This window comes from Corvus cornix, chromosome Z (genome assembly GCF_000738735.6).
Source record: "Corvus cornix cornix isolate S_Up_H32 chromosome Z, ASM73873v5, whole genome shotgun sequence".
Lineage (NCBI taxonomy): Eukaryota > Metazoa > Chordata > Aves > Passeriformes > Corvidae > Corvus > Corvus cornix.
In genome coordinates this window covers 21532136-21547115 of record NC_046357.1, presented here as the reverse complement: position 1 = coordinate 21547115, position 14980 = coordinate 21532136, and the positions used below count along the sequence as shown (strand labels likewise).

Here is a 14980-nt window from a genome sequence, read left to right as displayed (position 1 = left end):
GGCGTGTCCCGCCGCCATCGCTCTCTGTGATTGGCCGGTGCCGCGGGGGGCGTGTCCCGCCGCCCGTCCCTGCGCGGCCCGGTGCCGCCTCAGCCGCGGGGCAGCGGGGCCATGGCCGAGGCCGTGCGACCCCCGCGCCGCGCCCGCGCCCGCGCCAAGGTAACCGCGGCACCGACGGGGGCGAGGGGCGTCACCCGCGGGCGGGGGGTGAGGGGGCGGCGAGGAGGTGTCCCGCGTATGGGGGTGGCCGCGCCGGGCCGTGTTTACATCCGTGTTTGTGCGGTCTCTCATGGTGGAGGGTGGAGAGTGGGGGAGCGTGTGTGGGTGATGCTGCTGTGGGAGTTTTTTTTTGTTTCATAGAAGGATTCCTGGTGCTTCCTGCTGTTCTGCACTCCGTATCCATGGATTTGTCGTGTTTGCCGGGCGGGTGACGGGTGTGATAGGCCTTGTGCTGTAGCAGGATGTAAACAAGGTTTTTTTTTAATGTTGTCCTACGGCCTCCTGAGGGGTCCCGTGTCCTGTGGGAGAGCTGGGGGAATGTGCAGCAGTGGAACTTGTGTGCATTTACAGTGTTATAGTGTACTGTGAGGTGACAGTCCTACTGACAGAGTTGGGGGTGTTCAGCTGCACAAGAGAAGGCTCCAGGGAGAGCTCAGAGCCCCTGGCAGGGCCTAAAGGGGCTCCAGGAGAGCTGCAGAGGGACTGGGGACAAGGCATGGAGGGACAGGACACAGGGAATGGCTTCCCAGTGCCAGAGGGCAGGGCTGGATGGGATATTGGGAAGGGAATTGCTGTCTGTGGAGGGTGGGCAGGCCCTGGCACAGGGTGCCCAGAGCAGCTGTGGTTGCCCCTGGATCCCTGGCAGTATCCAAGGCCAGGTTGGAGGGGGCTTGGAGCAACGTGGGATAGTGGAAGGTGTCCCTGGACACGGCAGGGGTTGGAATTAGATGGTCTTTAAGTTCCCTTCGACCCAAGTCATTCAGTGCTTCTGTGATACTACATCTCCTCTAGGTTTGGCTTTGAAATGCTGAGAACACGAGGCCGCATGTAACTCATGACAGTGCTGCTTCTTCTTAAGTTGGTGCTGCAGTTTTTAAGTATCACTCTTCCTAGGTTTTTATCCTGTTTTGATTGTGTTCCTTGCTCGTGGTATTAGTACTGACAGCTTTCTGAAAGCTTTGTTTTCTTCACACAGAATGTTTGTGGGAGTGATCTGAACTACCTCACAAAGTGGAAATGTTTCCCTCTTTCTTGTTGTCCGTACGGACAACCATATAGAGCAAGGGCATTGAAGTAATGACTGTCAAAGCTCTTTGAAGACACTGAATTAATTGACCAGTGTTCTGTAAAACAAGGGTTAAATCTAAGTGTCAGGTGTGGGTGTGCTTCTTGAATAGAAGGCAAGTAAAGATTTGGGGGAAAAGCAATCCCAGGAGAGATACTGTGTCATTGTTTTGGTTTTGGTTCAGCGCCCTGGCGTGTGCAAGGCAGTCAAACCTTCAAACTGCTGCCTAAGAGAATTGGTTCCCTGCAGGAAGATGGTGAGTCATGGATGACACGCTGGTATTTCGTTAAGGACGTGTGTGGTGACTCCAGTCTTTAGCCATCTCTGCCAGGTGAAATTCACTGTGAAACAATTCACTGGAGGTGTCACATGTGAGAACCCTGAATTCTCCAGTACTACACATGACCCATTTCTGGTATTTCTATTGCTATTACTGTGCTCACCTCTGTTAATACCCGGGCGTGCCTGAGGATACAGTTTGTGGGTCAGTCACATTAAGGACTTTTCCATTCCCATGCCACAGAAAAAGCTGTAATCCTTTGAAATGCTGGAATTCTTGTGAGCTGAGAGAAAGGCTGGCTCAGCTGTGGAGCTGCCAAGTGGTAGAATGGAGCCCAGGGCTTTCTGACAATAGTAGTCCCAAAGTTAAACTTGTGAAGCACCAGACTGATTCAAACAGTGATGTGGCAATGCCAGTGCACCTGGAAAAGGTGATGAGGAGGCTCTCTGTCTGTTTGTTTCTGTGGGTGGCACTCAGGTTACTTCAGGGATATTTCCTGAAAAGTAGTAAGTGTCCTTAGAATTCGAGGGTCACTGATGATGTGCAAGGAGAGGAGGGTGGTCAGGCATGGGGCAAGGCTAATGAGCAGGTGCCATCTTCCTGTCCCTGGGAATGTTCCAGGCCAGGTTGGATGGGGCTTGGAGCAACCCGGTCTGGTGGAAGGTGTCCCTGGTCATGGAAAGGGTTGGAATGAGATGATCTTTAAGGTCCCTTCCAACCCAAACCGTTCTGGGATTCTTTGATATGTGGGTTAAGCAGATTTTGCTTCCATGTTAGTTCAGAACCTGATTTCTCTCCTTCTTTCTCAGATGAAATCCCATTTAATGATTATGCCATTTTTTTTGGCTAGGAGAGTGAGAACTGAAAGGCACTTCATAAATTTTAAAAACAGCTGTGTCCGGGAGGGGTGCAGGCTGATATGAGAGCTAAAGGGAGTTTATTCTGTATGAGGACTGCAAGAGGAAATGTTGAGATTGTAGAGGGGAGAGGACCAGCATGTGTTTGTAAAGTGTGTGGATCAATACCCTGTATAAATATGATTTACTGATACAGTATCCTGTGGAAGTTACTGACTTTGAGGTAATTGTCAGGAGATGTTAATTACGACAAGTCCCAGCTTTAAAAAGTTGCGCTGATGTATTTTTAACCTCTCACCTGCAGCTTTAGTTAGTGAGTCAGAGCTGTTTTGTGATCAGAAGTGTTTACAGGTTTTAATATACCAGAAAACAGTATGAAACAAAGCCTGAGTAATTCCTTTTTTGTAAAGGAGCTGTGACCATACGTTCAGAGTAAAATTAGTCTTGAGATCAAGGTGAACTAGTGCCTTGATTTGAGCTGTGTTCATTTATGCTTTCTCTTAAGGCAAAGACATTCAGATGTTTAGTAAAAATACATGTGATACTGTGAGCAAGTTTCCGAAACTGTTGTCTTTTCCCCATTATTATTTCCCCATATTAAAAGCTTGTACTCATTTCACCTGTGTTCATTGTTACGTTATCTGGGTCACCCAAAACTGGAGCGCTGTGACCTAACCCCTCAGTTTTGCTCCTAATAAACTGCTAGTTCTACACAGTTTACAGATTGGCTAATCACTTTGCCAAGTTTTTGTTTTACAAGTTGGCACATGATTTACAGATTATCAAAATCTTTGTTCATTTTCTGTGCTATGCTTTTGGGAAGGAGGCTAATGTACACTTTAGATTAGGTTTATGGGAATTATTTACCCTCAAACTAATTTTAATTTTCAATTGATTTACAATTTTAATGGCACTGTTAAATTTTTCTACATCTCTAGTGTGTATTGCCTGCTGAAAATAGGTATTTCAGTAATTGTTCAAATATCATGATGGTTTTAGAATGTAGCTAGGGGTTACATTCCAGACTCACTTTGTTCTGAAATTACTTTTTTGAAAATATTTTTCATGGATCTGGATCACAGAGTAACTTTTTTTTTTTTTTTTTTTTTTTAGCAATACAGTGAAATTGAGTGACTCTTCTTAGGTATCAGGGTCCTGTTATGTTGATTATTTTCTGTGTTAATGAAACAGTTTGTCCTGTGATATTTATAGATTTTTACTTAGAAATGTTGAAGCCTTGTGCAAGAGCTGACCGAGAAAATACACATTGATAGGCAGTCTTCAGCGGGCAGCTAAAGAACAAAGACTTGCTTGGTATATTTGTTTTTATCTTTAATATTACAAAAATTAGTATATTAAAAAGGGCTTTTGGAGTCATAATGCTGACCAGTGCTACTTTTGGTGTTGGTGGGATTTGGGATGCAAGATGGAGAGATGCACTTGGCAGTGACACTGTTAATTTTTTTGTTTTTTAGGAAAAAAAGAAAAAAAGTACTGAGGAGCCCCAGGTACAAGAGCCTGATGATGTCTTCCTGCCTCCTGTGGCAGAAGGGTCTTCTCAAGCTGGGAGAGTGCAAATGGAACATCCTGGAGAATTTACAGAAATTCAACTTGGAGATGAAGTAGACAATAGGAAAACTATAAATGATGTGTCTGACATCCCCCAAAGTCATTTATCTTCAGCAAATGAAGGGGGTCTGGCAGTCACTCTGGAGCCTCCCAAACATGCAGAAGAGGTCAAAGCTGGTTCTTCCCAGGAGGAATGTGAGGGGGATGTTGAGAAGAGTGAGAAGAACAAGTTGGACAAACCTCACAGCCCTGTGGAGGCAGCTGCTAGTGGATCAGGAAATTCTGATTTGTTGAGTAGTACCTTTCAGTCCAGTGCTGCTGGCCCTCAGACAGTGCTGGGCTTTGTGCGGGACAGAGGAGCTGAAAACCTACAAGATGTTAGAAATCCTCTCGTCTGCTCTTCAGAGAAGCTTCCTCTCAGCACCTCACAGCGCTCTGAGAAATCCAAGTCACGTGTTCCGCGGCCGGGATTCAGGTCGGTTTATCCAGACCTGTCCTCGGAACTGTCCTACGAGAGACCCACCATCATGGCAGTAAAACCCCTGATGCACCACGAGAGGCTGTACCCAGAGCTCCCCTCTGAGCCAGAGCTGGTGCCATTCACCAGGGAGCAGCTGAAAATCTTTGAGCCCTGTTCATGGCTGGAGAACGTTGACTCCTATGCTGAGGAATTCGAGAGTGTGGCTCACCAGGACAGGCACGAGTTCTACGAGCTGCTTCTGAACTACATGCGCTGCAGGAAGCAGCTGCTGCTGGCTGAGGCAGAGCTGCAGGCCATGACAACAGACTGCCAAAATGTGAAGGGGAGATTATGGACTTTCAAGGAACAACAGAAAACTGTGCAGGTGCTGTTGCTGAACCTACTTTTGAACCCAAACTAATAGGAAATTGATTTACTTGCTGCCAGGTTTATTGTACTTAAGCTGTTTTGTTGTAAAAGAATCACTGAATGTTACAGGTTGGAGGGGACTTTAAAAATCTGATCCCAACCCTGTGTGCTATGGACAGGGACACCTCCCACTAGACCAGGTTGTTCAAGGCCTTATCCAGCCTGGCTTTGAGCACTGCCAGGATTGGGGCAACCTTCCTGGGCAACCTGTGCCAATGTCTCATCACACTCACTGTAAAGTTTTTTTTTCCTAGTATCTAACCTAAATTTCCTGTTCTTTCAGTTTAATCCTTTTAGTCCTTGTCCTGTCACTACAGTTCCTGACAAAGAGTCCCTGTCCAGCTTCCCTGTAGGCCCCCTGCAGATACTGGAAGGTGCTGTGAGGTTTCCATGCTCCTTCTTTTCTCCAGGCTGAGCAGTCCCAACTTTCTCAGCTTGTCTTCATAGGAAAGGTGCTCCAGTCCTCTTACCAACTTCTTTGCTTCCTCTGGACCTGCTCTAACAGTTCCATGTCCAGAGATTATTGCCTATGCTTTCTGTCTCTCCACTAACCCTCAATACTTCAGAATATCATCCTCTTGAGACTTAAGTTTGTTGTTTTATTTTTAACCTCTGACATGTGCAGGGCACAGGGAGATGTATTGGTGGTCTCTTTTGGGGTCAGAAAGAATGAGCTGTGTACACCCAGTTCTGCCCGTGGTGTCAGGTGAAGTTTGTACCACAGCACTCCGTGCAGGCGTGGGGGACACGTGGTGGAGTGACTGTAGCAGTGATGTCCCATCTGGCCTGCTGCCAACTGTAGGGACAGTTTCCATTGATGTCATTCCTGCTGTCAGAGTGGCAGCTGCAGGGGAGCTCGAGTCATGCTCAGGAGCAGCCCTGTAGCTCAGAGGGTGTGTAGGCCCATCCACTTGCAGTAACTTGTTCCATAAGTGTAGCTGTGGTTTTTCTTACTTCCAGAGTGGTCATGGTACTCTGTAACATTTTTGTCTGCAAAACAGAGGGGTTTATGGAGCTCTTTGGGGCAAACATCAGAAAAGTTTCCCCCAGACTCCTCCTGTGACACTTCCCTTCAGAGCTCAGCATTACAGTGGGAGTGAATGAAAATGTTCTGATGCTGTTTATAGCCCACACATCATCAAAATTGTCTGAAGATGCTGAACACCTATGCATAGGGTAGATTTTACTATTTCTGCGAGTGCAGTTCATCAGAGTTGAGGAATTGAACTGATCTCAATTCTTCCCTTTTTCTTGGGGAATAACACTGAGCCTCACTGGATTCTCAGGTTTGCAGGGATCATTTTTTGGTACTGAAAGCAATTTTGGCTTTACTCTTGCATCCTCTAAGGTCATCACAGAGTTGTCTAAGATTTCTACTTGCTTTATTTCATCCCAGTTCAACATATATTTATGTCCAGAATAATTGTTGTCTTTATACCAATTTAAAATTCTTATTCTTCTGATTTAGGAAACACAGGGATGCTTTCAAGCTAAGCTTTCAAAGTGCTGGTTCTGAGGAGTGTTTCTTGGTTGCATACAAGATTAACAGGAATGTTATTTATGAAAAGAATAGCAAGAATGTTACTTATTGTAGTTTTCTTTTGCTGAAGAATTAGAGACAGGGCAGAGGAAAACTGATTTCAGCTTTTAATTTCAGTTTGGGTAAAGGTTAGAGTGTAGGTAATTTCTGAACATTTTAAACATGCAGTGGAGAATTGCTGCAAATTATCAGTTGTGGGAGTTATGAAAATACTTGTTTTGTTCCAGTACATGTTTTAGCTTTAAAACAGCAGATCCAAATGTTTATGAAAATCTATAAACTAAGAAGCAGGTGTACTCACTGGGAGTGAGACACCTGGTTTTGTTCACATCTCTCAGTGCTGCAGGCATGTAACTTCTGGCTGTTTCTAAACCTGAGTTACTGAGGGTTTATAAAATATTTTTTCTTCAGAAGCCAAGGATATGAATCTTCAGTAATCAGTAGCACAGAGGATATTGCCAAATGTTTGTATTTTCCATTTATGAAATGTCCCCTCTTATGAAGGCTTTGAAATCCGTTTAGGAGAGGGTTATATCATGATTGATTTCTGTTACGGTGACCCGGCAAAATGTCAGAACTGCTGACATAAAATATTTGCTCTCTTTTCAGGGTGTGTGTGCAGATCAGTGCAAAGTGACGGGTCACCACCGCTACCAGACAGTGGAGCTGAACGACAGCGTGCTGGGGGAGCTGAAGAAGCTGTTTGAGGCCAAAGCAGAGCACGTGCACCAGACCCTGGCACTGCACTCCTACACTTCGGTGCTGTCCCGCTTGCAAGTGGAGTCCTATGTTTACAGGTTGCTCAGCAGCTCATCCCTGCTGAGATCTGTGGCCCTGCAGCAGCAAGAACAAGGTGTGTTTGCTGGTCTGGACTGCTCCCAGTCCTGGTCAGGGTGCCCAGCACCTTGTGCAGCTGCAGTTTTGGAGTCTTGTGGTGGAATTTGTGTACTGGAGTGTTTGTCTTCTGATACAAAAAACTGTTGATCTTATGTAGGGATCAGTGAAACTTTTTTCTGACAGGAAAATCTCCCATTCCCTTAACTTTATCATCTGGGCAGTAAAAGCTGAATGCAGGAGTGACTTCTGCTGTCTGAGATGTAGACTAACACTGATTACTGTACAGAAACACTGTGTGGATGGGACACCCAAACTCCCAATCTTTTGTTGTCCAAGGCGATATCTAATACAGTTCTTTTTCCTAATTCTAAAATGAGCTGGATATTTTTCCTGCTTTACTTCCTCTTGGAAGGCCATTTGACATCTTAAACTATTAGTGCTTAGAATTAATCTTTTTGGTTTTCATCCTAAGTGTTTGGTTTGAGTTTGTGCCAATATAATCTTCTAGCTAAAGTATTTCCCCTTCTCCTGCCCCAGATATTTTTCTTTCCTAGTGCTCTTCCCTTTGCACTCCCAGATAGTTTATGTGCATAGTAAATGGTGGTTCTTACAAAGCTGATGTTGAGGGAAGGCCTCTTGTGAGAGTAACCATAATATATTCTTCTTATAATTAGTGTCCAGAGCTTAATTATAAGATTAAATAAAGTACTCTTAAGTATTCTTCTCTTACAGATTTAATAAGCAGCTGTGTTGAAATATATTGGTATCTACAGATACAGAGACCAATTTTTTATGCAATCCCAAACCCACTGTTAATGTTGCTACTTCTTGTCAAAGCTTCTTTAATTCTGTTTTTAATTTACAGTTTCAAAGCAGTCAGAAAATCTCTCTTCAGACTTGAGCCACTTGAAGGAATGTATCAGTGTCCTTTTCAGCTTCACTCGCAGGGTTATTGAAGATCCTCAGTTTCACAGTGACCTTCTCATGTGGCTGCAGAGACTGGTGAGGGAGTATACACGGATATGTCTGATCCAGCACACGGGATGAATTGGGGAATAATTTCTGGAAGTGTTACTCTTTCTCTTACTGTCACATGGGCAATGATTTTTTTTGGTGGGGTTTGTTCTACTTGAGGAACCAAATATCTTAGCAGACGTTTAGAATTGATTCCCTTATCTGATAAAGTCAAGCAGCATTAGTGAGGACTGGCACCTGAGCAGCCAGCACTGCTCAAAGTGAACTTAATAATACTCAGTATGCTTTCACTTATTTTGAAAGTAGAACTGTTCAGACTTGTCATGTTTGAGAAACTTTTGTTCTTGCCAATTTCTAAATAAATTAGATTTTAATGCAGGTGTAGAAAAAATAATTACACTGAAGAAAACGGTTTGTGGCTCATAAGGCAAGCAAGCAGATTTTAAATATTGTTCTCCTGTAACATGCTCTGAAAATTTAGGTTTGTTAGAAAGTGTGAGAAAAGAAAGGAGCTGTATTACTCTAGTTAGCAAAACTGTGAGAAAATGAACTTTGAAATTATTTACTTGATTTCTATATACATCCCTTTAGGTGTCTGTGCTGCAGAGAATTGGCTGTCCAGGTGACCATCTCTTCCTCTTCAACCACATCCTTCGGTGTCCGGCTGGCATCAGCGACTGGGCTTGTCCATTCATTCAGGTGTGAATGTTTAATTCTTTATCGTCAGCAGGTTGGAGTGGGAGAGGCCTGGGTAGAAGAGGAGAGTGTCTTGTGCGTGCTCAATCTGTCATGACCCACACTGCCTTTCCAGGTGTGTGGAGTCATGGTGGCAGCTTTTATCCATGTTAGGCCAGCCATGTGCAGGTAACAGCAGAACACACTGCACTCTTAATGGAGAGATTCCATATGAAAGGGAGTCAAGGCCTCATGCACCAGGCTTTGGGAGTGTTCTCCAAAAAGTGGAAAGTGTATTTAGACTTGAAGCAGCAGCTGTATATGAGAAGTGAGATTGGAATCAGGTCTGTGATGTGTGAGGGATCAGGAGGAGCAGATTTTTTTATATCCTGTACATTGAAATGGCACTGGTTTTTGTGGGAAGTTCAGAGGCAAAGGAAAGGGTTCACTTTGTCTAGGTCAGAGGGAGTGCAGATATCCAAAGGCACCAGGATGTTCTTTCAAAGAACATATTTGCTCCTCTAAGAGGAGAAAATGTTGGAAATACAGCCAGAGGAAAAGGGCTTCAATACACTGAGAAGAAAGGCAAACAATGCAATAAAAGTATGGAATAGAATAATTTAGGGTGGGAAAGACCCTTAATGTCACTGAGTCCAATCAACCTAATGTGGTAGGATTTCGACTTCACCTGTGCTCAGTGTCTGAATTAGCCCTGGTGCCCAGACCTACATGTGGAACAAAGAGAGAGGTTGTCTTTTTTTTTTTTTTGATGTGTTGTTTTTATTTTCCCCCCTCCTTTACTTCTTATAAGTAATTCTTTTGGACAAGTCACAGTATTTTGCCATGGCAGTACTTTCACCAGGGTGTGGTGCTGTCTGTTACGGATTCTTTTTAGTGTTAACAAAAACCTAGTGAGTTGTGGATTTCTCTGCTAAGATTAATTTGCCCTTTGCTTATTTTGATTTACTTAGATTTTTGCATTTAATTTCAGATCAAAGTCTTGGATAACCCATCAGGTGTCTTTCATTTCATGCAGTCTCTTGCCTTGCTTATGTCTCCTGTCAAGTAAGTATGAACATTACTTTTAAACATGTTCTGATTATTTAAGAGTAGAAAACACAACACAATCTCCTTGTAAAACTCCAAAAGTTCATTGCAGGTAAAGTCATAAAAGTGGGCACAAATAGATTCACAGTTTAATTCAAACTCGTTTTACTCATTCATCTTAAAATTCAGCCTTGGCAGTACCTCCTTGTGCTGTACACAGTATGATGCAGCTTTCTTTCAGCTGTGAAATAGCTTGTGAAGGCTGACAGACCCACAGGTTTTGTTACTGTGGGTTCTGAAGTATCTCTTGCTTTGCACCATAGCCTGTATTTTATATTGTCTCTGCAATATAATCTCCTGAGTAAAGGTGTTAAGCTGGTGTACACACTGGTTGGACCTCTTGATCTATTTTCCATCCTTTTTATTTTTGTTTTTAATTTTTAAAATGTAGAAGGAATGTGGTGCATGGGGAAGCTAGTTAATGACATTAGTCATTAGTGAAATCTGTTACGTTCTCCAGATAAAATACACAACTTGCCTCTCCCCCTGCCCAAATTTTGAGGTCAAGGAATCAAACTGCTGGTATTTAGGGTTGTCACTGTGATCTTGATAGTCTGTCTCTTACTTAAGTGAGAGTCTTGATTATTGAAAGCTTTTACTTTAAAGGATTTTATTTTCACATTTCCTTTCTGTCTGGGGAAACCAGTGTATCCTGAGAGAATGTGTGTTGCCAGTGCCTTTTGATACTTGTGTTTGGAGCAAGGGCTAACTTAATGTGTCTGGGCTGACGTTCTAAATGTTGATACCAGAACTCAGAGCCTCCACAGGGTCTGCTCTTACTGCTGAAAGAGCTGAGGCTTATGTGTTATCTTATCTTGTTCCGGTCCTGAATGTCAGGAACCAGGTTATCCTAGAGTCATTTAAAATCACAGGATTGTTTAGTTTCGGAAAGATCTTTAAGGTTGTTGAGTCCACCCTTAATGCAGAACCACTGCGTTCACTGCTGACATGTCCTCTGGTGCCACATGCATGAGCCTTCTGAGCACTTCCAGAGATGCTGACTCCACGACTGCCACGGACAATCCGTTGCAGTGCCTGACCATGTTTCCAGGAAAAAAATTTCCCTGATACCCAATCTAAATCTCCTCTAGTGCAACTTGAGGCTGTTTTTGGTCCTATCACTTGTAATGTGGGAGCAGAGCCCAGTTGCTCCAATTGCTCCCCCTCCTGTCAGGGAGTTGTGCAGAGCCACAAGGTCCCCCCTGAGCCTCCTTTGCTCCAGCCTGAGCCCCTTTCCCAGCTCCCTCAGCCGCTCCTGGGGCTCCAGCCCCTTCCCAGCTCCGTTCCCTTCCCTGGACACGCTCCAGCCCCTCCATGTCTCTCTTGTCCTGAGGGGCCCAGAGCTGTCCCCAGCACTGGAGGTGCCTCAGCAGTGCCAGCACAGGGGACGGGCCCTGCCCTGGGGCTGTGGCCACACCCTGGCTGGGACAGCCCCGGTGCCACTGGCCTCTTGCCCACCTGGGCACCCCTGGGCTCATGTCCAGCTGCTGGCACCAGCACCCCCAGGGCCTTTTCTGCCAGGCGCCTTTCTGCTTTACTTGCTAATTTCTTCCTCTTGCATTTGGGTTTTTTAATATCCTCCCTTAACTGAAATACTAATTAATTCAAAAATTTTAATTTTCTAATCTTTTGCACTTGATTTTTACTATAAACCAGAAATCGTGTGGACTTCATGTGCCATATGAAACCAAGTGAAAGGAAAAGTTCCTCTTCATCTGGGAAGGAATCTGGGAACTGGACTCTGGTAGATGAAGGAGGAGAAGAGGTACAGCAGACACTTCTTTTGTTTCTCTTTTTTTTGTCCTTTATGCTTTTGCTCAAGCTTATTGATCTTTGTGAAATGGGTGAAGAAACTCTGACTTGTTAAGATAAAAAGCGTGATTTGAAATTTACTTCTGTTTTGCTCTCCTTTTATCTCTGTGGTATAACTGTAGAGAGTGGAGCTTCCAGTAGTGAGTATTAGCAGAGAGAATTCAAATATTTCAGTTACTCCTTACAAAACTGTAATTAATACAATAGTGAAGCGCTTTACTATTGGTTTTATTGTAAAGCTACTGACAACACCTTGTATTTGTCTGTAGGATGAGGATCCCGAAACAAGCTGGATTCTACTCTTGGAAGATGACTTGATTGCTCTGTTGTCACAGTTCCCATTTCATGAACTCTTTCAGCAGGTCCTTGGGTTTAAGTCTGGAGGTAAATTGGTTGCTAAAGAGTTATTCTTCCTTATGCTTATGCTAATTATATTAATGACTACCACTGCCAAGAGTGCTACTGCATCATGGAACTCTCTGTGAGAAGTAATAATGAACCTGTGCAACAGGTCACAGGCTAAAGAGATGAGATGGAAGTATATGCCATGTGTATGGGAAAAATAAAAACCTTGTAGCAATATGCATGCTAAACATTGGAGTCTTTTCCCTTAGTTTGGATTTGGTTGCCAGAAGTGCTTTCAGAACCATTTTTCCCCCTTGTCTCTTAGTTGTAATGTTACTGTGATTTTTCTCTGATTTTTTTTCGAAATCTCTGGGGAAGTACATGAAGACAATTGCTTGCCAGAGGTCTTATTACCTCCATAGTTTATTTGTAGTTGCATACTTAGCAGGTATTTATTGTTCATGTCATAAACAAGGCATACATTTCAGTTCACTATATGGTGAATTGTTGCTTTGAGTGCTTGTCAAATTATTTAAAAATCCATAATTCACACTTCTCTTTTTTTTACTGTTATTTTTGTGTCTCCGTCTTAGGTGCTTATTTTCCTGAAAAAACATCTCCCCAGGAGATGATGAAGATTTTTGCCTTTGCAAACTCCTTAGTGGAACTTCTGTCGGTGGGGTTAGAAACATTTAACAGAGCACGGTACCGACAATTTGTGAAGAGAATTGGCCAACTCATCAAGTAAGAGAATTTTTCTCTCTAGTGTGATTTAATCTGTTTTATACATGTATTTGCTATTCAGAGTTGCTAAAAAGCTCCAGAACCAACCATCAAACAACCAAAACAAACCCAAACCCCACCCAAACAATTGTCAGGTAGGTTTTGCTCTGACAGTTGGTCAGTTCAGGGTTAGCCAGTCTGGGAATCTGAAACGGGGAATTGCAAACTCTGAATCCTGTGGGTACAAAGGAGCCAGGTGAGCTGTGGAACACCAGTGTGACTTCCATCAGTGATGTGATTAGGTTTGTCTTGGGTAGTCACTGAAACCCAACAAACAGAAATTCTTTGAATTTCCTCTGTCTATAACCAATGTTACTGCTTTATTTCCATTGTTGTCCAGAATTGCTTTGGGGTTTTTAATTTGCTTCCTGCAAATTATCCTGGTTTTGCAGTAAGTAAATGTAATTGAAATCTAAAAGTTGCTCTTTATTTTTAAATCTCTAGCATTCCCTCTGTATGGCTTCTGTGAGTGTGTTCTTAAGGGGGAATACAGTCAAATCAGAAACAAAATCTTTTTCTTTGTGTTATGTAGGGAGTAACTTTCTCAGTGTAATTTTTCCTGTATGAGCTTACTGCTTGTACTGCCGTTTCATCCTGTATAGTTACCTCAAGGCTCCAAAGGTCACACACAAACTAATTTGCTGTAACAGAATGTTAAGCCTTGTTTTCTTGCAAAACCAGGGAAGGAGAACACAGAAATCTGACTGATGCAATTTATATAGAAACCTCTGGAACCCAGAGGGCAGAATGTTGGGCATGTCTCTTGTGGCTAGACCCTGATCTGGTTGTCCTTGTCTGTGTTTTCATGGGGTGGTGACATACTTAATGATCCTTTGGCTTGTTTGTTCTGCTCTGTAGGATGACACTGTGTCATGTCAGTGACCACTGGGCCCAGTATGTTAGTGGCAATAAACAATACGGATCACTAGAACACCCCTACTCCGTGGAAAAATTGCAACTGGAGTTTGATGAGCTGTTTTTTAGAGCTGTTCTACATGTTCTGAAGGCAAAAAGGTGGGTTGTCCCTTTACTGGCTTCATCTTGGAGGAGTTGAATACTTGAAACTGGGCTTTGGAGTAGCTTTAAATACTTAAAGGTTTAAACAAGACTGAAATAAGTAGGATTTTTCAGTGCATTGGTAGCATCAAGATGAGGAGGAATTATGCCATGGATTGTAGCATCTGACAGAAGCTCTGAAGTCTTGGTCAGTTCAGAATGAGGTTGGCTCAGAATCTGAGGTGCTGATACCCATCCTCGCATTCCTCATTCTGTTGCACAGCAGAGGTGTGGGCAGGAGATGTCTCCTTTTCAAATGTTGGGATTTATCAGGGGGGACCTGTTCCTATCTGCCTCTTCAAATCCAACAGGTTGGGAGTCTGGCTGTTCATGTCCGAGATGCCTTACGGAACCTTGTCCAGCAGCATGCTTTGGAGGCTCTTCTTTGTCATGCACTGTGCCGACAACGAGCACCTGGAGCAGCTCTGCTCTACTCTGCAGCCTGCTGACTACAGGCAAAGACTCAAAGGTAAAATTCCCCCACAGAGAACCAATTCTAATCCATTCAGCTGCTGCTGCATCAGCTATGGGTTTAACTCTTTGCAGGTTGCATTGTTAAATACACCCTTGAGAGCATGACTGGTCCAGTGGCCTTAGAAATGTCTTGGGCAGTTCATGGTTTTCCTGTAGCTGTTTGTCCAAGTCGTCATTTTAACAGCAATTGATAGATTTACTGTCCTTGTTTTCTCTCTGGCTGCCTCAGAGCTGCAAGAGTGACATGTAGGAGGTACCTCATGTATTCTCATATCACCTCCCATCTTGACCTTCAATAGTATTTGGAGAGTGAGGTTTAAATCCTAAAGTGCAGAGTTCTGTATCACTTAGGGTTGGTGTGGCAGTTTTTTGGTTGGGTTTGTTTGTTAGTTTTTTTTTTTTTGTGACTGGTTGACTGTTGAATTGTTGATAGTTCTATAAAGTATTTTTAGAGTCCTCTTTTTTTCCACTAAACTTGCTAGTTTTGGTTTCAGTA

The 14980-nt window shown here is 43.6% G+C and overlaps 1 protein-coding gene across 3 annotated transcripts in view; it reads left to right on the top strand.

The window, feature by feature from the left end:
• Nucleotides 1-88: 88 nt before the first annotated feature.
• Nucleotides 89-14980, top strand: part of EPG5 (ectopic P-granules autophagy protein 5 homolog) — a 55084-nt gene continuing 40192 nt past the window's right edge. For all 3 annotated transcript variants that reach the window (XM_039567047.1, XM_039567048.1, XM_039567046.1), the window contains exons 1-11: nt 89-159; nt 3898-4836; nt 7030-7273; nt 8123-8259; nt 8824-8931; nt 9899-9972; nt 11671-11779; nt 12096-12210; nt 12765-12915; nt 13813-13968; nt 14322-14479. In XM_039567047.1, the coding sequence (XP_039422981.1) occupies nt 112-159; nt 3898-4836; nt 7030-7273; nt 8123-8259; nt 8824-8931; nt 9899-9972; nt 11671-11779; nt 12096-12210; nt 12765-12915; nt 13813-13968; nt 14322-14479 (2239 nt within the window). In that variant the 5' untranslated portion in view covers nt 89-111. The remainder of the gene's footprint in view (nt 160-3897; nt 4837-7029; nt 7274-8122; nt 8260-8823; nt 8932-9898; nt 9973-11670; nt 11780-12095; nt 12211-12764; nt 12916-13812; nt 13969-14321; nt 14480-14980) is intronic.